This window comes from Lissotriton helveticus, chromosome 6 (genome assembly GCF_964261635.1).
Source record: "Lissotriton helveticus chromosome 6, aLisHel1.1, whole genome shotgun sequence".
Lineage (NCBI taxonomy): Eukaryota > Metazoa > Chordata > Amphibia > Caudata > Salamandridae > Lissotriton > Lissotriton helveticus.
Window position 1 is genome coordinate 1,848,797,845 of NC_136067.1, and position 23,350 is coordinate 1,848,821,194.

Below are 23,350 nucleotides of genomic sequence, written 5' to 3' on the forward strand. Positions count from 1 at the left end.
TACAGGCCGCTCCCCAGTCATCCTTCTCCATAACTCCCAACTCCGCCTCCCATTTGCATCTGAGAATATCTAGTGGGTGCTTGCTGTTGGTTATCAGGGTCCTATATATGTGGCAATTACCATGTTTATGCAACGGGCCATCAGGACCCTATATTACAAGGGAGATTAATCGTCCATTATATCAAAATGTTGTTTATATTTAACCAGTGGATGTTCACATTGTAGATAATGGAAGTGTTGAGGGACCGCAAATTTGCATTGTTGTTGAAGTTCCTGAAATATCAGGAGACTGCACAGATCCCCATGTGCCTCCTATTTTGGATATGCCCAAAAGATCCACTTATGGAAGCTCTCTCATCTGGTCAGGTCTGCTGGTATAGGCAAATCTCAAAAAGGTATTTCCAGTGTCCGTTTACACTGCCATCCAAGTACCCGGTTGGCCCTTTTTCAAACCTTATTTGCAGTGGCCGTTGGCGGTTGGTCTTTGGCTCACCACACCTCTGTCATATATTTCTCTCAGGTACACCTCCGGTGTCATGGATCTCCAGTCTGCTTGAAGTGAGGGTTCTTGTAGTGTGGCAAAGGCCCAGTTATTCACTATCAGAAGATGAGACAGGCAGTAATGGAGTCTAAGGTCAGGCAGGGCAATGACTCACTCATCTGAGGACCTTTTTTGTGTGTTCAGCGCAATCCTGAGGACACCCCCGTCCCGTAACAATAACCTTTTTGTGCTGTATACCTTGTGGAAGAAGGCATCTCAGATTTAATAGGGTGTGCTCTGTTAAGTATATAGGAACTTAGGCAATGTTGTTATTTTACACTGAGCAGCCCTTCCCAGCAATGATAAAGGGAGTTTTCTCCAATGCTTGACATTTGCCTTGTATTCCTCAAGGGTTCTTTCCAGGTTGTTGCGCATGAACACTGTACGGTCCTTGTTAATATAGAGCCCCAGGTAGGTGAACCCGGTCTGCTGGAAGTTGCCAGGGAGTAAGTGGGGATTCCACCTACTTATGCCAATGTGTGCGAACCCCTGCATAGTCTCAATATATGTTCAGTATTTCTAACATTCCTAGAGATGGATTGCTCCATACAATAAGATAATATCAATCAAAGATACAAACCATTGAAAAAATAGACAAAGAATCTGATAAAAATTTCTTTGTATATTTTTACAATGTATTTTGTAACAATTCTAAGAACTGATTGAAAAATATAAATACTGTATAACTATCCAAAATTGTTGGTGGTGTACATATAAACTACAAGGCTTTTTATGCTTTATTCACACCATGGCATAATGCATAATTTTAAGAGATGGACAGATAAAAAGGTTCATATTTTACATCTGAACAAAAAGGAAAGATATCCATTCTTTGCAAGCTGTGCCATTTAAGTTCGCTTTCAAGGGTTAACCATTAATAACATATATATATTTTTTAATGTGTTCATGAAATGTTCTAACAAATTATATGGATAGGTAGGACTTGATGTTTTGGTACACACACTACAATAAGCAATCTTAGTATTTGGTCCCATCCATGTATTAGCATTTTTGACCTGGATAATATTGGACCAACCTACACTATCTTTTAAGTTAAAATTCCTATTTCATACAGAAAAATCTACATTTTTGACTGTAGATATAGATATTCTCAGTCAGTGGGGGCAATTCCCTTGTTCCCTCTCTAAGTATTTAAAGCTGGCTTCATAATTCAAAAGCCCGTGAGAACCAAGGCATCAATAGCAAAAGCATAGGTACTCATGAGCCTTAATTCTATCATTAATGCTAGCAGTGATAAGCTACTAATTTTTACTAATGCTAGGGATTGCATAATATTACCCTCTATTCAATGAAAAAAGGAATGTTTATTCACTGGAACAGTCAATACCATATAAAAAGAGTTGCAATTTTAGTGCTAAAAACATTAAAGGGCCAGTAAGATGTTTCCCACCTGTTGAGTAGTACATAGTTCTCAGGATGTGCTTACTCAACATCCAATATCATTATGCCATGCTCCCACCATCCATCCACAAGTTCAGCCAGTCATCCACCTTCCAGTTGGCCACTCCAATTCACCATCTCGCCTCAACAACATTCAGCCGAAAGTTATGTTTGGCTACTTAACGGTGGCCTAAGAATGCTGCTCAGGGATAGTTTGCTTCCCTATTAAGGGTCCTTCAGAACACATTGCTGTTGAAGCTTAGATACTGCATATATAAACATATTTTTCCACCGCACCTGCCCCCTAGCATGTTAGAGAGACTCTGTCCAATTGTACTTTAAATACTGGAACTCTCCTCAACAAGTTGCTGTAGCTACTCTAAGCTGCATTTTCATGATAATTGTAATATTCATATGGTGCAAGAATAGGAGCTCCACAAGACAGCTTAGACCTAGGCCATGGAGTGCCCAAAGACTTTGTGTGTGTATATCTGTCTGATGGTGGAAAATCTTCATAAAAAAGCACATTTGAGTGTAGGATTCTGGAATTGGTGGAGTGAGGATTGCCAAAGAGCAGACCTGACAGTTTTTCTTTATGCCATTGCGAAATCTGATGAAGACTATCCTAATTTTGGTACAAATACTCCATTAGCCGACTGGTGGGTGAAAAAGACACGTGCCCTAAAACAGAAAAAGTCACCCCCTCCTATGGCCCTTTCCTAGGTTTATTCCATCCCCTGGAATTTTAGCAGGATCATGATCCTATCGATAACTGGTCCCACTGGGCATCAGAGATTTTCCTGAAGCTGGAGAGAGGGCAGCGAAGGGCAAGAAGACCCTGGCTTGCTCCCTCACACTCCAGGTTGCACATTTCCACAGCAGCCATGGCTGAATAAGCATTCCGATGGGTGAGGTTGGTGTGGCAGTTTTAACACCATGACAGCAAATTGACAGTTTACTAATCAGCATAATTGCCTAGTGGACAGTGAGTCATAGAAAAAGACTTGTGAACCCCATCACAAGTCACCCTTCGCTGCCCTCTAGTAACATCCATGGCTTTCAGTTTTCCTATGACCCGCCCCACTTTCTGTGAAGTCTTCTTAGCTTCCAGGTCAATGTTCCTTTTCCACCATTAAAGCGGGTCACTGTCTTGAGCATATTTTCCTAATCTTTCTAATCTTCAAGTCAGTCCTGTTCTGAAATAGATTTGGTCTGAATCCTTTCTAGGGCCTGTTTTTTTTAAGGCACACTTAAGTTTGAGCAAGTGGCATCTCACATAGAAAATCAAGGGCTGACATAAAGTTACAGACCTTTTTTGTCAGATTATTTGCAGTCCACTCTTCCAATTCCTACCGGATCTCCAGGCACCGATTCATTCAATTTTAGTTGTTGGTTAATATTGTGATCTACTTCAAATACTTACAAACCATTTATTTATAACACAAGCTATGTGTACCAGATGCCTTAAATAGGATTGCCTTTCTTAAAATTCGAGTTCCAAAATGGATCAAACAGACTGCCCTTTGGTTGACAATATCTTTAGAGGAAGAAAAAGGTGTTTGCAAATCATTGGAAAGAAAATGGTGGCAAAACTATAATCCTGAAGACAAAGAGATGTGTATATATAAGAGTCAGCACTGAAGAGTTTTCGCAAATCAGGACGCTAGGCACAAAGTGAAAAATTCTCCACGTAGGACTCAGCAGCTTCTAATACATTACGTGAACTCTCATAGCTAGTCCAATCTTTTTTATTACCAGACGTTTTGGTAAGTAAAGTTACCCCTTCCCTAGAATTATGTAACGACTAGTCAAACTATTTTCATGAAAAAGTTCAGACCATTCATTCACATTTTACTGAGAAAGCCTTTCTTTTCCTCTGACTCAATACACTTGAAGAGGCTCCGGTCCTGTTTTAGCGACTTTCAATGCTATATCCCTAGAACAATCAACTAAGTAATTAAACAAATACAAATCTGCAGCCTCATTAGATCCCCACCCCTCTTGCATTTTAGGTTTAATGTCAGCCTCAATTAATACTATTTTAAATAACATTCTGAAAAACTCTTTAAAAACTACCATAGTGCCGGTGAGTTGAAAACAAGAAACAGGCATTATTACTTCCTTTATTGAAGAAGCTAAAAGCAGATCTTACTATTCTGTACTATACTATACTGAGCAAATTCAGACCAATCTCACTTCTGCTGGCAATTTCCAAGATTTTGGAAAACTGTTAGCAATTTTCTGTTTATCTTGAATCAAAGAATCTTTTACATGATTCACAATCAGGATTTCATCCCGGTTTCAGCACTGGTTCTGCCCTATTTGAAGTAAATTCATTTTTCAAAAAAGCAATTTAGATCAGGGTATTTCAGCTATGTTATTGAACCTGTCAGCAGCGTTCAATGCAGTGTCACATTTAATTCTGCTGGACAGATTGAGAGAGTTGGGGATTCAAGGACAGGCTTTTACCTGGATTAAATCATACCTGGAGGACGGAGGACAGAACTCAGGTGATCCACCTCCCTTCTTTTACCTCCACTGCTAAACCACTCTGTTATGGGGTTGCGCAGGGGTCTTGATTAAACCGCTCATTATTCAATATCTACCTTGAGCCACCCGCCTAATTGGTAAAGTCCTGGGAGCTAAAAGTAATTTTTTGTTCGGATGATACCCAATTGCTTCTGTCATTTTATGAAGACAGTTTTGATGCTCTGACATTGAAACAGTGCTTGAGAGGTGTTTCTGGGCCGGTGATCGCTAGGATTCTGAATTTCCACGACAGGGACACTATCTTGCGGGAGGCAAGGACCAAAGACTCCCTTCTCTTTGAAAACCACAAGATAATGATCTTTCCCGACTATACCAGGATCGTGCAACAACAGCGCCACTTGTTCATCGCCGCCAAGGCTAAACTACGAGGCCTGAAGATCCAGTACTCCCTCCTTTATCCGGCCCGCCTGCGGGTAGTCTTTCAATCGAAAACTCACTTCTTTGATACTCCGGAGGATGTCTTTAGGTGGACGGATGAGACAGTGAGGGTCCGGCCGCATGCCCAGCCGGGACTGAACCCGGGTCACTCAAGGGACCCATCGCCGGCGCAGGGGGATGCCACTGCCAAGGACAGGAGACATAGGAGGTCAAGGTCGCGGAAACGCTCCCCTTCACGTAGTGGAAAACGAGATGGCGCGCCCACCGACTCTGATCACTCTGGCAAAGATGGAGGTGGCTCGGGGGACTGAATCTGCTCATAATAAGTACAGGCTCCCGCTGGGACATGGTTTTCCTGTGATCGTCTGGACTGCGGCTTGCTAACTGACTGCTTACTCGCTGCATGCTTTTCTTTATTCATGGTTGGGACTATGTGGGGAGGTGGGGGGGGTTCGGGTAGCTCTTCTATAGGGGCTTGCCTCCTACTTAAGTGGGAGATGTTAAGGGGGGGGAGTCGGTTGGCTGGGTGGGTGGGTAGTTGGGTCTGTTGAGGAGGGGTTCTTGGGGATCCATTGGAGTGGGTGGCCGCTGACCTCCCGTTGGGGGTTAGGGTGCTCCTGCACCGCGACAGGTACTTCAATGTTAAACAAACAACCGCAAAGGTGCACCACAAAACATGAAACAATAAGTGCAAATGGTATTAAAGCACAATGAGGAGAAATATCTCAGAGATGTTGAAGTTCTTCTTGTATTCTTTATTTTCGATAAGCAGTAAAACACATACAGCCGACGCATTTCGTCCCAAACTGGGACTTCTTCAGGGCTTTTAGTTAGTGGGACGTCGCTTATGGGGAAAAGTGTGAGAGGAACCGGGATCCAGAAGTTACATTCCCGGCTACTGTAATCCTGTTATCTATTGGTTCGTTCAAAAGTACAATTTGTAAACATGGACTATAAGTATGCTAAAGGCCAACGTGGGTAATGGTCTCTCAAAATTCCTTGGTGATGAGGATAATAGTGTGACTAACTCAGACCGTATACTGAGTCAAATCTAGAACTTGTGGTGGACTGAAGGTCCTATTAGTCCAAGGGAGGAGGGTGTGGGCACTGTGTACCAGTAGGCCGTTTTTGATCAAGCGACCGGCGCCCATCCACAGCCTCCGTCCCGATAGAAACACCCGCAGCGACGTCGTGTTCAAATGTTGTTGAGGTATGGGGGTGGGGGGTGGGCGGTGGGCGGTTTGCTGGGAGTTGGGTCGGGGTTGGGTCTGGGGGCTGGGGGAGGGGGGTTGCACGATGTTTGGGTCCACAGGGGTAACTTGTTCACACACGATGGTCCACCAGGTTCGTTTTATGTACTACGGGCAATTGCGCTCTCCCACTCCCGGACAGTTCCACCCCCTTCCATTTGATGGCGGCTAGGGGTCCTGCCTCGGAGCTCCCCAGAGCTACTCTGAGAATTATGAGTTGGAACGTGAGGGGTATGCTCGATAAAATTAAGAGAGGGGCTGTACTGCGACAGGGTAAAAGGGAGAAGGCTGATGTTCTACTGTTACAAGAGACTCATCTCCTAGGTACGAAGACTCTGAGTCTACAAAGATATGGTTATCATCAGGTGTACCATGCAGGGTTTGCTAGGGGATCTCGGGGGGGTGGCGGTCTTGGTCCACCAGAGGGTCTCCTATGTCCACTCCTCGCAATGGATTCTCTGGCGGAGAAGCTGTTTGCGGTCTGGGCAGAGGTGTCGGACGTCTTGTCGGTGATAGGTGGCGACTGGAATGATGTCATGGATGGATCTGCGGATCGCTACAGGCCTGGTGGCGGACAACTGGCGGTTGCTCCCACAAAACTGAGTGAAATGGTGAGAGGTATGGGATGGATGCCTGGCGCTGCCAACACCCGCACAGCAGGGAATTCACTTATGTGTCGGCGGTCCATCGCTCATTCTCGCGGTTGGACTACTTGTTCGTCCCATGTGCCGCCGCTGGAAGGGTGGCGTCGACCGCCATTCTGTCCCGGGGCTTTCTGATCATTCCCCAGTTGCGATCGATATCCTTCTTGACAGACGGCAACAGCCGTTTCGATGGCGACTCTCTACTTGGCATCTGCTACAAGATGACTACCAGTCCCACATGCGGGAGGCCATTGCTCACTACTGGGAGGAGAATGAGGCGCCGGATTCTGACGCGGTGACCCTTTGGGAGGCCATGAAACCGACACTCAGAGGAGTAGACATAGCCTGGTGTGCGAGGGCCCGTAGGACTCGGAAGGAGAATCTAGAGAAGGCGGAAGATCGCGTCCGCACTCTGGTGGCGCGCTCTATGGAGACGGGGGCAGAGGAGGATACACGACGGCTCCTGCAGGCACAGACTGAATCCGCTTCCCTATTGCTTGAGGAGTCGCGCCATATATGGCTTGCAACACAGAGTAGAATATACCAATGGGGGGACAAGTCTAGCTCTATGCTGTACCGGTTGTGCCAGAACGCGTTCCGAACTCAGACGCTGCCGACACTGAAAGATGAGGCGGGGGCCCCCATGACTGATCCAGGAACCATAGCGGCTAGCTTTGCACGCTACTATGAGGCGCAATACGCCCCCAGAGACGGACCAGGCTGGCTTTATGCCACACAGGGCCACTAGACATAACATTAGGCGGGCCCAGGTGGCTCTGGAGATGATGAAAGCCACCGGCTCCCAGGCGGCGCTCCTATTGGCTGACATCGATAGGGCCTTTGACTCGTTGAGCTGGACATACCTACGGGCACTCCTACCTCGTTTGAATCTCGGTCCTCGATTCCTATCGTATGTGCGGCTGTTGTATACCGGCCTGACGGCGTCGGTGCGGGTGGCGGGTGCAATCTCAGAAGCCTTTCCCATCGGGCGAGGCACCCGACAGGGTTGCCCGCTCTCGCCATACTTGTTCGCTCTCGCAATGGAACCTCTTGCGGCGTGGGTGCGAATGGATGCACAGATGAAGGGGTTCGAATGGGAGGCTGGGCCGTCTGACCGCATCGCGCTCTACGCGGACGATGTCCTGTTCTTTCTTACGGACCTCGATAGATCAGGCCCCAGAGTGCTGGAGATAATGAGAGTGTTTGGAGAGGTATCGGGGCTGAACCTCAATGTGAGGAAGTCTGTCTTGTGGACCCTGGGCAGCGGGGTGGTTCTTGGTGCCTGGGCGTCAGCTCTACAACAGGCGACGGGAGGCCTTAAGTTTTTTTAACTGACATCCCTGGAGTCTCATGGGAGCGTAATGTTGTTCCGGTTTGGGACAGAGTCAGATCGGACATGAAGACGTGGTCCCGCATGCCCCTGAACCTGCATGACCGGTCAGCCATCTTCAAGATGGTCGCTCTTCCTCGTCTGCTCTACCAACTGCAGAATCACCCCTATCCTATCTTGCCACAATGGTTCCGCCAAGTCGATTCGGCACTGGGCCGTTTCCTCTGGGCCGGAGGGGCGGTGCGTGTGGCACTTCGCACCTGCTTCCTATCTACATACTGCGGTGGCCTGGCGTCCTTCGACATCCTCTCCTACTATCAGGCGTCCCATTTCGTGATACTCAACGAATGGTGGTATGGAGATCGGGGCGACCCGGCATACGCTCTGGAACGATATCTCATGGAACCCGATACCTTGCACACGCTGCTATATGCGGCCGGGAAAAGAAAGAAGCTCCCGGTGGTTACACAGACTGTCTTCCAGGTCTGGCGTCTGGCACTTGGCCGCATGGGGTGGTGGAATAGGCTGACTGGAGAGACCCCATTGTGGCAGAATGGCCTCTGTCGACCCTGCCGGGGTTTTGCGGCTGGGACTTGATAGGGATCTCGGCATTGGGGCATGTTATGAGGGGCACGACCCTTAAATCCTTTCAGGAGCTGAGGGATGAGTACGATATGCCGAGTACCCAGTTCTTCAAGTACCTACAGTTCCGCCATGCTATCTACCCCGCCCTAGAGGGGTTGGACTCCCTGCCAGAATTCAGTCCCATTGAGGCTAAATTGTGCATGGTAGAATTGAGGGGAAAAAAAATTTCATGCGTATACCAATCCCTAGTCACTCACTGTGCGCCCTCCCTGGATGGCCTCCGGTCCAAATGGGAGAGAGACGTTGGTGAAATAGATGAGGACGGATGGAGGGAGGCTCTTGCAGCTCCGCGGGAGGCAGCGGTCGCGGTGCGGCTGCGATTTATCCAATTTAAATACCTACACAGGGCTTACTACACGAGAGAGCGGCTGTGGCGGGCTGGTTTGATTGCCTCCCCCGACTGTCTGAGGTGTGGTAGGGAAATGGGTACATTCCTGCATACTGTGTGGACCTGTGGGGTAATGGTACGATACTGGAAGCGTATTTGGGACTGCTTGGATGAGGTTCTGGGCTGGCAGCTCCCGCGTACGTCGCAGTTGGGTCTTTTGCATGTCTTGGAGCAGGTAGGTGGAAATATCTATAAGAGACATTTCTTGCTCCTGGGCCTTACGGTTGCGGGATGTGGCCCGCGCCTGGAAAAACCCTGGGGCTCCCCCGATTGAGGTCTGGAAAAGGGGTATGGACTACTGCATGGGTCTAGAACGTCCGGTGTTTGAGGCCCGTGGCTGCCCCAGAAAACATTATAAAGTCTTGAAGAGGTGGGCAGAATACAGGGGGTTGTGGCTAGAGCCGCCACCGCAGCAGCAAGATACAACGGCGGATCAACTGTCATAAGTACCGGGACGGGAGTGGGAGCGCATTATTATCACTGTGCAGATTACTTTGTTTAGATCCTGGTGGCCAGCGTGAACGGGGCGGGGGTGGGAACCGGGTGGGGGTAGTTACGGGATTGGAGGGAGGGACTCGGGTAGTTAAAGTCACTATTTTATCCTGCTTTTTGTGCTGATTGCTGCAACTGTGATTCGAGATTATTTGCTTACGGCTTCTCCAGTGTTTGGAGTGCTGTGAATGTGTCTGCAATCTCTCTCTGAAATGTTAATAAAATTTGGTTTTGAAAAAAAAAACGATAAGACTGAAATTCTTTTTTTGGAACAAGGGGTTCCCCAGAAGCTGTCAAATGGTGGCCTAAAGAATTAGTGCTTGCGCCCACACCTTCTCCTTTAGTAAGAAATCTCAGCTTCAAATTTGATACTAATTCATCATTTGTGCCTCAAATTAAAAATAGTTCATCTGTTTGTTTCATGAAACTCAAATCTTTAAAAAAAGAATGCTTAATTTGGTTATGGATAATACCAGGAAGTCCATTATCCATGCGGTAGTCCTATCAAGACTGAACTATGCAAACATTCTGTAGGTGGCCAGAAAGCATTTGTCCGAATTTGCGCTTGCCTTATCAAAACAGTATAGGATCAAGGAATAACCCCATTCTTCGTTACTTAGGCAACCCGCACTGGAAAACACAGGAATTTGAATGGAGTCAAGGAAGGACCCCTTTAGAGGGTAAAGCTCTATACACGCATTGCCGCCAGTCCATTGATTTATCTGGGGGGCAGAGACAACTATTATTTCCAATTAAGATCTCCTAGTGGAATGGACAAGACCAGATGCAAAATCTGGATACAGATCCAGCTGCAAACATGTAGGGGTAGAGCTGTTCCTTGTTGGAACGAAGGTTACCACAATTGACAGCACGTTTTGCCGGGTTCAGATGCTAATAGTGATATCTGATGGCTCTCTCAAATGGAGAAATAGATGCATGACAGGGAAAGTTTGACTGGGTAAAGTCCAGTCCACCTTGCATTGAGAATATGGTTTGTGGTGAAAAAAAAAAAAACATCTCCTGCTGGTAACAGTGCGTTGAAAGAAATCTGAGAAACATTACAATACCAAACAAAGAATAAAATAAATACTTGCAGTCTGTACTGGGTACATTTCTTTTCTCAGAGCTTCCTATCCCATTCCTGTTTAGTTTGGTTTGGGAAATCAGTATGGTGTTTCCAAACTTGAGGGTGTGGCTAGACATGTAGTGAATTGTCGATTTTTGCAGGATTTGATGGTCTTTTTGCTCACAGTTTTTAGGTGTTGCACAGTATTTTAATTTGATATTGTGCTCCACTGATAGCCAGAGTAGGTCTTTTAAGGTTGGGGTGATGCAGTCTTTTGGGGGTCCAAGCAGATTCTCACTCGTACCCTCTAAAGCTTCTGAATTTATTTTTTGGGTGCACCAGCTAGGATGAGGTTGCAGTAGCCTAGATGAGTCACGGCCATTACCCTTTTTTGATGCAGGTGCTCATCTGAAGGAACAGGAGTACCCCTTCAGCATCATGACCCGATAATTGATATTTCTTGTGAAATAGTGATTTGATGACTAAAAGAATGCTCTTTCGCAATCCAGATGCCAAGGGTTTTGGTCTTCTGTGTTAGACATTGGGTTACCATCAGCTCCTGAAGCCAGGGCAAAGGAAGTGTATGTAGGATCAGCTTGTCAATTACTATACAATGATTTGTGCCATTCAGGCACAAGTAGGTCTCCTCTATCCAAATGTAAGTACGCATGGAGCTGTTGGTAGCCTTGTTTCATGTAAGTAGCCTATCGAGCAGCTGAATGTGTAGCTGGATCTTGTGAGCGATCAGATGAAATTGTATATGGCGTTAAGCCATAGACTTTGCCAGTGATGGCATGCAGGTTTTTACAAACAACAGTGATGGAGAGGGGCCTTGCAGTATGATGCTGGATTTATACTTTATTGAGAAAAAGAAATTTCCCTTTGACCTGCGACCTTCAGTCTGCGAGGAATAATCTGTTTCATTACAAGTTTGTTTCTGTATCCATACCCGGAATTCCAAAAACTTTATCGGGACTTTTGATCAATCATGACTTAATCCACAGGAAGATTTGGGAGAAACGATATTTCATTTTGCAAGCATCTAGCTAGTGTCATGAGTTACTAATCTCAGCAATAATGGATTCTGCACTTCTTAGTAGTGGAAGACTGATTGACAGTCATATATTATGTTACATTTCTTCATGTCATTATTGGATGATTCGTGTAAGAAGGTATTGGACTTTACTCTCCTGACATATTCTGTATCGGTCTGGGTATAGGTGTTTGTTTTGCTTTCTTGTGAATTATTCACTAATTGAAGGAATAAAAACATTGTCGTATTTGAAAGCAACATTTGAGCATGGTGGAGGTTTTGAAAATAATAATTTCACTAAGAACAAAAAGGGCGTTAGAAAAGTTTGTTCCTAAATACCTGAATAATGTGGTTTGATTTAGAATAATCTCGCAGCGAAAATTACTTGGCTTTGCTTTTAGGATTCTTTATTCGAGGTGACCCAGTTTAACTTGTTTTTCATATGGAAATTCATATTTTTTCTGATTTCTCTGGTATTCGTTGAATCGCGGAATTTAAATAGTTAATCTCTGAACACATTAAATGCTTTTGTGTTTGTACACTCTCTAATTTCAACACAATTTTACAAAAATTCCCAAATGTACATGCCGATCAGTACCTTAAACTGTACCGCTTATCAGTAGTGAAAGCAGACAGACACACTGTGAATATGTGAGCCCCCTTTGTTACATGGTGGAAGTTCAGGAGCAATGTCAGATTGACTACAATTCAGGGTTTCATTTGGGCTGGTAGTATTATTATCCACTTGGCCTGGTGATCCCAGCTACCGGTTTTGGGAAACATTGTCATACGTTGGGCCACGATCAGTGCAAGTCAGTGGAGATTGTTCAAATTCAGTAGCTTTTATTTTATTCTCATTATCCTAGTACATAGGCTCTTTTGAAATGCATGATGGGCATTTACCTTTATTGGCTTAGAGGATTATTTAGCACCCTGCATGGGAAATGTAATGCTGTTCATGGCGTTACGTGATTACTTACTTACCTGCTAATTCATTTCTTGCTAATTAATTTCTTGTGATGAAATGGTCTTCATGTCACGACTTCAATGGGTTTCAGTGCTGAGCTATAAAGAAAGACAGAAATTATATATTAAATGTAGAAAACGTCTACTAACATAGTTTGCATTATGTAACAGTCTTCTCACACAATTTCGCTTTTCGAGAGAACATGCAAGTTTTTTTCCGCAGTGAAGCGACTTCAGATTTGTTCAGTGTTCTCACAACCGTGGTTTTCTTGGCGTGGAAGGAGGGTGTAGGTAACTCCCACGTGGTTTATATATAGGTCTGTTATCTTCTTGCAGTGCCTAATGCGTGTGTGACTAACATATGGTATTGCTGGGTTCCTTCAAAATGAGTAAGCAGCCCACTGATTCAGCATAGAACAAATCACCCACTCCTGTCAATTCGCCAGGGTGCAAGACATCACTGGCAGAGGCAGAATAACAAATGTTCACCTTTTCACTTCATCTTGTGGAGCTCAGCATAATACATGCTTTACTCAAACTATTTCACTCTGAAAGCAAAAGTGGACTTGCTGGGGACAAGTTGCTTCTGACAGACATGCTTTAATCCTCTATTAATGCAAAAAGAACACGTGATTGACAGAATGCTGCACAATGTCAAACATTCACCCCAGTACAGAGATCTGGGCCTGAATCCATCGTTTTTTTGCTACCCATGCCATTCCAGTTTAGACTCTTAGGTAATCCTCTACTAGCCAATACTGACTTTTACAGATGTTAATAGGGCCAAGAGGGGGAGCTGGGAAGAGCTGTTTCTGCTTGCAGAGCACAGGTGCATCAAGGTGGAATGTGACAAACAGCATCTGCTATTTGGGCAAATTCAAGGCACATATAGGAGGGAACATGGTGAAAGAAGGAAGAACTTCAAGAATACAGAAATGGAAATCATTACAAATAACGAAATGTCTTACTGCCGAGCTTAAGATAGCACCATCAAAACAGGGGTAGTCGTGTGCTTCCAAACTTTGTGGCTTTCAATGGCCCAAGCAGGGAGAGGCACTCCTGAATGACACTTCTTTTCTCATAATTTGGGTGGGCCTGGCTACTACCTCTTAGGGTCAGCAACATGCAACGAGTTTATGTCAAGTTAAGTGTTTGTTTTATGTTAATTGGTTATACATGCTTTTAGATTGGCAAACTATACACCCCGTTCCACAGACTTGTATTGCATTATACTCTGCAATGTGTCCAAGGTAACCTGGACCATTCTGCCTTATTATTTGGGTATAAAACTATTAATCTGCATAAAGTTCTTTAAGTGCTTATCCTGTGTAGGAACCGTTTCATAAAGTGTTTTTTACCTTCCTTTTCAGCACGAATTCAGAGAGTCATTAACCTGCATCTTGTTATATATTTCTGGTTTTTTAGGAAAGAAGGCTTGTCGAAGTGCGGAAGATGTAAACAGGCATTTTACTGCAACGTGGATTGTCAGGTATTGCAATTTTAAAACTTTCCTTTTTCTTTTTGCTGCTGAACACCACTGTTCTCCATAGTAACCCATGATTGCACTTAATCACTTGAGGTATGTTTCTCCTTTAAGAATCCGACTCATTTGAGTTGGTAAACTTGCGCCATCTTTACAAGTCACTCTCAGAAGATTCCCTCCACTAGAATAATGTTTGAAGAAGTCCACAACTACTTTAAAAAGCTTATTGTTGCCAAAGTCCATCCCCAACTGCTTGATTATGCCCTTCTATGCTATATTTGTTACGCTTGACATGTATGTAAGGTGAGGGGTGGCATTGTCCACTGGAGAAGCAATGCAGAGCTTTCTCCTCTTCATGAGTATGTCTCTGTAATACGCCATATCCCTTTCCCTTGAGGTTTGCCGTGTATAATCACAGATAGAATTATCACATCAGCCCAAGGACTCCTGAACCTTTATTACAAGGGTGCAAAAGGCAATGATATGCAAATTATTTGCTTTCATGTGCGCTGGTTGCATATTAATGGTCTCTGCCTGTGTTCTAGACACTATTTTGCTAACACTGGGAACAGATCTCTGAACTTATGTACAGGCCGCTTTGTTAAGAAATATTTTATGGGATCCAGGAAGGTCCCTTCGGATATATACTTCTGACTGCAGATTCTTCACCTTTCCAATTCACCTAGGCACCAGCCTGGCTCCGAAAACCTTTTAGCAGCTGCTTCTGTGCAGGATAGGTGGCACCATGGGACTATGTGGAGGCTTAATCGCGCCTCCAGCAGTGATGGCACAGAGCCATAAATAGGCAGCACCCCTGAACTGGCATCCGTTCCTGATCATCTGTTCCTTTCGTTGCGGATGTGGAGCTCTGCTCCCGAACTTTGCCGGCTCTTTACCGACTTCCAAACGTCTTTTTCATGACAGCCAGGCATACGTCTGCCCCAGTAGACCACAGGAGACCACAGAAGACCTGCTTGCATGAATCTTGCAACCTTGTCCTTCAGCTTTCAGAGCCTTTGTTATTTCCATTGAAGCCCTGACGGAACGCATGACAGCGTGGTTGTAACTGTGTTCAGCAACACCAGTAAGTTTCCTCATTGCTACGCACCATAGGCCTGCGAGGCGAACCCAAATACCTTTTCCATTGCTCCCCCTGTCAGACAATCAGGCATATTGACGCATTTGGGAAGAGGATTGTTAGAACTGGGATTTCTGGTTGGCTAAGGCTTGCGCCAAAGCCAGGCAGAAACCACCACTCTAGACGGGGCAAGGGAGTTACATGCCAAAGATAGCCCCTGCTCACCCCCTTGGTAGCTTGGCACGAGCAGACAAGCTTATCCCGAAGGCAATGTGTAAAGCATTTGCGCACGCACACAGCGACAACATCCCAGGCACACTACAAAAGGAACTCCGCACAAGGTTATATAAAAGTAACTTTTGTATTCTCAAAACACATCCGATAGTAATCACACAATATACATTGGGCCAACAGGCACGGGCAATATTCACAAGGAAATATTTACACAGGACAGGGCCACTTGGGCCACTGTCAGGATCAACACTTAGCGGAAATTGGTACAAGTAAAAATAGATCATAAACCTACAACCAGCAACTACTGGTAATCACTGTACTCCACCTCAACCTGTAACATAAACTACATTATGTACAGTCACTTGAGGAGCAAATTACATCCTGCGCCAACCTCACCAGCATAAACACATTATGCCATCTCTCACTAGTCTAAACACATTAGACCCTACCTCCTAAGTATAACTCACATTTAGGGGCGAAAGCACAGAGTGAAGTACAATCTCACTAACACAATACTACATAGGTAAGGCAACCTCATAATCATAAACCACAGTTTTAGAGATATCAGGTACAGGGGGCGCAAAACACTATAAACAATACATTTCCTAGCACCACATTTAGAACACATCAATCACATTAGGGCCTTGCACCCTATCCACATACCAGCCCCCTGGCCAACTGGCCATCTCAAGAAGGGGCTCAAATGCCCTGTGTCCAGAATGTCAGGGCATGCTGCCAATGCAGCGCCAGTCAGGAGTGCGCCATCTGCGCAAACCTAAACGGTGCAGCTGCCCACTACTTGCTGGGCAGCTGAGAGCAATAACAGGGCCTAAACGCTGCAGCTGGCACGAAGTGCTGCGCAGCCGTGGAAGGCCAAGGTAGGGCGAAGGAGTGCGAGTCACTCCTAGGTTCACCAAGAACAGGTCCCCTGAAAGGCAAGCCTAAACGGTGCAGCTGCCAACTGCTTGCTGGGCAGCTGTAAATCAGCAAAGGCAAAAGGGGGCATGGGCTCTCACTAGCCCGTAGGGACAACTGACTGTGCCCCCTGGAGCCATCTGGCTCTCAAATCAACTGTGGCCTCGTTGGAGCCCGCAGGCTCTATGATTAATGGTGCCTAAAACAGGAAAGAACTTGTCCCCCGAAATGCTTAGAGCCACCTTCGCCCTACTAAGGATCAGGCCAGTGGTGGAGCCCCACGGGGCTCTGTAAACAACGAGGGCCACATTTACCACTAAAGCTTGGGGCCCTCGGGGCCAGCGAGAGCACTTCTGGCCAAAAGTTAGGGATACGGGCCCACACGGGGAAGTACGAGCACCACTGGCCCTCGGGACCGACCCGGGCCCTTTACACAAATAGCCCATCGTTAGAGCGGCCCACAATGGCGGGCCCGCTCATGAAAGCCAAGAGATACTGGCTCTGTTGGAGCGGCCCGCAACGGCGGGACCGCTCAGGGAACCAAAGGGGACAACCCCAAGCCCTCTCCTTACCGGGCTCCTGGCGGGGTCGCAGATACGCGGCGGGGGCCGGCACCAACCATGTGCCTTGGCCCCCGGCGCCGCAACCTCCCCACCACGGGGCTCTCTCCTCGACTGCTGGCGCCTGCGGGGCTCTCCCACCTTCCAGGAGCCCCGCCTCACCTCAGCGCCCTTCTTCACCCGGTCCCCCGTCTCGGGACTGGGACTTCTCGTATGGAGCTAGCGAGGCTCCCAGCTACCGCCATCTTCTTCCGGTCTGCCGCAGTCCCGCCCCCGTCCCAGGAAGTCTTGCCTGACCTCCGGGGCGGCTGCGGCTACACTGTAGTGGCAATCACGGCGGTGGCTAAGGAGGGGTAGGTTCCCTCGGTGGACTCAAATTCCTCCCTGAACGCGGGGTGGGCACCCGCTCCCAACACACAAGCACACAAGGCAGGGGACATGCGGGGTGGACACCCGCTTAGCAAATAAACGCCACATAAGTGGCCATAAGCGGGGTGGACACCCGTTACAAGCACCACCTCAGATGCGGCCATGACGCGAGGTGGGCACCCGCGGCAAAAACGGGGGAATCCCTACGCAGGGATTCCCTCGAAGAGGATCGCAGCCCAGCGCTGCAGGACAAAAACAGGAGCGCTTCCTCAGGGCCACCATGGCGTTCCTGGAACTATAAAGTAAGGCGCTCACAGGGCGCAAGGGCCATCCAAAGTAAGTCCCCATAGGGGAAGGGGCTCCGTAGACAAATCAGTCCTGAAAGGAATAAGGGGCAATGCAGGGCCCAGGGAGGCAAGCTCTCCTGGCACCCCCCCTGGGCCCTAGCAGCAGCACACCCCACAGGTTCCGGATCCAGAGTCAGAACAATCTACATGGGGTCACAGCCCCTTTTTATATTCAGAAAGCCTTTGTTCCAAAAGTGCAGGCAAGGGGCGAACCAGATGCAACTGGTTCTTGAACACTGAGAAGTGTGGCTCACCGGTTAGAGGTGGCAGTCCTTGATGCAGAGGTCAGACCCGGGACCAGGGTTCAATCCCCGATGCGGCAGGGTCTTGAGCTCAAAATGTCCACGGACTCGATAATTCTCGCCTCGGTGCCTACTCAAATCGTGGGTTCACACTCTGCAACTCTGGGCAATAGCTTGCTTAATCTCCACTACTGCTCCACCGCGATGGGATGCCTGGTCTTCACCTTGGGGATGCCCAGTAGGGGTAATCTCGCAGGGAAAGGCCAGGACGGGTTCCCAAAGCAAGCGCCTTGAGACCTTACGGTGAAAAGGCGCTATATAAGAACGTATGATTTACGATTTACGATTTACTTTGTTTTGCTCAGCCCCTCTGCTTAATCACAGGATGGGTCAGGGGCATCAGACACACCACAGGGGGTGGAGCCAGCATTGTGGAGGGAAGGCCCAGCCCTATTCAGGTCCCAGGTGCACTCCTCCCTCCCATCAACATGCAGATCTCTCCATTCACCACCGGGCAGACCCATCCTGACTCCTGGAGCCAGGCACACCAGTCAGCTCCAGCCAATCACAAGCCAGACAGTCAATTCACATTCACTGCACAGACATGCCAACTTCTAAAAGTGGCACTTCCACACTAGACACAATAAACCTGCACACATCATCGCGCAGCATTCAATCTCACAAGTCCGTACATACCAAACTCGACCCTGCACTCCCCACACATCAGGACCTACCATGGACACACATATCCCCATGCATTCCTTTAGGAGGGCAGGCCACTCTCACCACACATACACAGACAGCGCACACACTTTACACTGGACACAGTGGAAAAAGTGCGCAGAGGCCTAAAATCACCAACACCAGGTTACAGAAACAGGCTAGGCAAATGCAAAAAGTTTCGGGTTGAACCTGCCAAAAGGGCCAAGTCCAACAAGGGTATTCTGTTCTGCCAATTGGCATTTGAGTCTCTCCGAAGGCCTTTTGTTTGTTGGGGAGAGCCACTCAAGGCCCCTAGTATATGTCAAGTGAGCTCCTCCCCGCCCTCTTCTAGGAGTTTCAAAATACTTTTGCCCAGTTGTTCCATAACAGATAGGACACAGCCAAGTGTATTTTGAGAGCAGGCCTGGACACCACAGGCTGTGTGAGCTGTGCTATGAGCACTACTGTAGTGATTCACTGTCAAGCCTGGATGTGTGCCACAGGTTGTTTTGGGGACTTTTTGGCATCCCTTATGGATATGCTCTTTGATGGCTCCAAGCTGTTTTGAGACAAAGCAGATGTGGCCATACAATTGCTAAAGCATGGCCTTACTACAGCCTAATAATTGGGCTTACAGTCTTGGCCCGCCACTTCCACCAACAAGACAGAAAGTTTTAAGAATATGGTCATGTGTGGTAGGGCTTTTGTGTAATCATAACAGTGGCGGCTCCTCTGCTAAGGCATAGGGAGCGTCGCCCCACTGCTTTGACGCAGTGAAAGAAAGGAAAAATAAAATGATAATAATGTAATTTTATTATCATTTTATTTTATCCTGCTGCACCAGCTTTGCATGACTGGGCGGGGCTGGTCTGCTCACAGAGCAGGGAAGGGGAGGAGTGGTAGCACCCTCCTAAGTGCGCAATGACAGTTTGGCCGGCCCAAAGGGCCCAAAGGGCCGGCCAAACATTCATATGCACTTTGCATGTTCTCCATGCACGCTACATTGCAGTCTGCCTGGAGAACATGCCCTGGCCCCCAGTCCTTGGCTGAGTGCCAAACCACAGCGCTCGGAGAAATCATAATGCTGCATTGCAACATTGTGATTGGTCAGGGGAGCCTGGCTGCCTGCATCCTGTTCCATTCCAGACGACACGGAGAAAAGGTACATTTTCTTCTTTTTTCTTTTTTTATAATCCCCTTATCCCCCACACCCTTCTCCCCCGATTCATGGCGGCTGCTAACAGGTTAGGGATGTGTGTTGGAATATGATTGGGGCTTAGCTACTATTTCCCTTATCTGCATATTATCGGCTTAGTTGTTCATAATAAAAATGATAATTTGGATACACACGATTAGTAGGCAAACCGTGCTAAATTAAAGAATTATATGGTACTAGTATACCAACAATTCCATTTGCATACTAGTTTGAGGAACAAGGGTCTGGCTCCATTATCTACACCTGCAGATAATAGAGTCATTGATAGGTTTGTCTAACTCCCATAACTCATTAGACACCTGTCAGTCCTCCTTTTAACAAAGAAGTGTATATTCATTTTGGGGTGAAGGTGATCTACTGGGTGAGACCCCAATAATATTGGAATGACTATAACACAACTCATGAGGCCTGGCTTTCCTCCACATGCAACTATCTCAGTCTGTTCAGCAACCTGTTGTGCTTTTTCATGGCTCAAGGGGACCTAGTTGTGGCAGAGGACAGGCCACAAGGAAGGCCAGCCTCTCTCTTCAAATCACTGGTTGTGATGAGAAGGAACTTACGTATATATTTACCTTTTATCATGCTACCGGGAGACCTTAACAGGGTCCTTATGGTCATGCCTTTTGAGAATGTGGACAGTTCCTTGAGACCGTCTTCCTCATTGCAATGACTTCTGTCTATCGAGTCATTGACCTAATATCCGTACAGCCTCCAAATAACACCTTCTCAATTGAAAATTTGCTGCTTCGGACTCTAGCATCTTTTCTCCTGAAAGTAGTATCGCCCTTCCATGTGGGGCAGTCTATCACACTCCCCACATTTTTTTCTCCACCACTTCCCTCTAGGGAGGAGAGTCCTTAGTTTGTTGATTGGACTAACGAGCTCCTAGCGGACAACCAACTTTTTGCTGGTTTCACCGGTGCAAAGAAAGGCAAAATAAAAAACCTATACTTACCGAAGCTAATGGTCTGTACAGAGATGTGCTATTCCTTCGGCAAGAAGAAGCCTCCTGAGCACCTTCAGCCTCATTCCGTGAGAACCAAAGCTGCCTCTATGGCTATAGCTAGGAGTAGTCTAACGCTGCACAACTGCCAGCCTGCTACGTGGTTGTTTGCCCACACCTTCAAAAGGGTAGTTTTCTCTCAACTCTCTGGTCGGCAGGGAGGAAATTATGCCTGCTCTATCCTCTGTCTTTCTGGTGTATAGTCCACTCCTCAGACCCACCACCATAGGAGTCTGGAGGAGAAGGGGCTGCTTTAGTATCTATTCAAACATTAAAGAATCTGTAGTTAGAAGCATCCAAACGTGTTACTTACCTTCAGTAATTTTCATTCTAGCGGATACTCTAACTAACCACAGATTCCTCTCCCCTTCCCTTGCCCATTCTCTGGATTGTGTTCTAGGTATTAATAAGGTTCGATGTTAGCTTTTGCCCACTTTCATGAATCTTAAGCTGTTAGTGATGTCCACGGGTGAGGAATGCTTGGTTGTAAACTGACATCAAGGCGCTTGTGTACAGCTCTGCACTCAGACTTTGAGAGGCGGGATGAAGCCCTGGACGCCAACGGCACCACCTATCAGCGTGGGGGAGCAATCGCTAAAATGTTCCGGATCCAGGCTGACCCCTGGAGGAATCTGCAGCTAAATTTAGTACACACCAGAAAAAAATACTTACTGAAAGTAAGCAACTTGTTTGTCTCAAAATCCGGGCAAGGAGTAGATCTTTTGAAATTAGGCAAGAATGTGTCTGACAACTCATGAAGCTGGTTGGCAGTACCTTCACAGAAGTCAAGAAAAGCTTTGATTTGCGTTCTGTAATTTTGAGTAGTCTACAAAGGATGCAGGTGTTGCATAGATGCCGTACGGATCAAAGTTTTGACGACTTTTGAAAAATTATTATCTCTTCCATTACAGTACACAGATGGCTTAGTTGGATCCTACTGAGCCTCTCCTATATAGAAGTGAAATAGACTAAAGCAAGAAGGGTTGTACCGCTGTGTGTGATTGGTCATTGTTTGCATCGCTGAACGTTCTGAATAAAAAAAGAGTACACTTGACCATAAGTATATCTAGCCTACTACAGGGCTCGGTAAAGACACTAAAGCGGTATTGTTGTGATGTGCCATTTTGAACTATACTGGGCTAATCTTACATTACTACTAACACTTAAGAGCTGCAAAGGCAACAGGAAGCACGCATCAGATTGTGTTGGGCACATCAAGTGAATTAAGAGACGCAGAACCTCTCTTCCAAATAGGAATTTACTCTCCTTCGCTGGAACTTGCTCAGCTTCTCCATTTACCGTTCCCTTGACAATGTAACCTTTAATTCTGAAGGGGCCAGATGTATTGTATGTGACTTAAGCTCAATACTTGCAAGCCAATCACACCCTCTTCCTGCACCCTACTCGAAGAATACCTTGGAACACGCCCTATTGGATAATGAAGTCAAGCATGGAAATTGGCTATTAGATTGGGTGCCATTTTTCAGGGCCCCCATTCATATCACTAGTCCCCTCCCCCCCCCCCCCCCACGCCTCCCCCCCCTATTGTGAAATGCTGTGTACCTCATGCTGTGCAATCCCAGCTGAATATTAAGTCAGAGCTATCGGGTACTTGGTTCTACACGCATTCTTCAGGCCTTGATGTAAAGTGTACTTTTTCGGAGCCAGACCTAGTTATTAGTCGAAGTTTACAGAACTAGTTTAAGAGCCTGTTACTGTGAAATGTGTTATCCTGTTATCTAATAAGGTAAACTACTTAAACTGATGTGTAATTGATATTAGTACAAAGTAATTCATCTATTGAGTCACTTTCTCGATTATTGTAATCATTTTACTTTTTTAATGTTTTAGAAATCTGACTGGCCAATGCACAAACTTGAGTGTTCGGCGATGTGCGCCTTTGGACAAAACTGGAACCCATCCGAGACTGTGAGATTAACTGCAAGAATTATAGCCAAACAGGTGAGCCAGTTGTTTTAACCCCTTCCGCGCTCATGATGAGCTGAGCTCGTCATGAGTTACGCCGCTCGCACGCTCATGACGAGCTCAGCTCGTCATGTAACGCGGCTTTTCGAAAAAACGCAGCGCGCAGCGGGAAAACCGCTAGCGCGCATGCGGTTAAGCAGTTGCCTCAAATGAGTAGTGAATGTGATTCACGACAAAATGTAACCAAATACAACTATAGATAATTTCCATCAGTTTGCTTCATTAGTACCCTACCTGGAAATAGTTGGTATTAACCCTCCATGTTCTAATAAGATTTCTTACACTTGAGGGCAGTCACAGCCTTTAATTCATATTTATTCAAAGGAGCTTGGTCCTGGAGTGCAAATACCCTGTATTGCCAGGGGATTTATAAATACCTGGAAATATTTTGGGTGAATGGCCAATGTTAGTCCTGTGAAGAAAACATGAACTCATGCAAGATATGGAATAAAATCGGAGATTCATTTAGCGCGTGGAAGGGGGCACTTTGGGATTAGAAGACCTCGCATTATTTTTCGCATGTGTTTTTAT

The 23,350-nt window shown here is 46.5% G+C and overlaps 1 protein-coding gene across 1 annotated transcript in view; it reads left to right on the forward strand.

Annotated features, from left to right (window-relative positions):
• Nucleotides 1-23,350, forward strand: part of SMYD2 (SET and MYND domain containing 2) — a 234,431-nt gene that overhangs the window by 81,857 nt on the left and 129,224 nt on the right. Inside the window, exons 2-3 of the mRNA XM_078649777.1 lie at nt 14,110-14,173; nt 22,685-22,795. Coding sequence (XP_078505903.1) covers nt 14,110-14,173; nt 22,685-22,795 — 175 coding nt within the window. The remainder of the gene's footprint in view (nt 1-14,109; nt 14,174-22,684; nt 22,796-23,350) is intronic.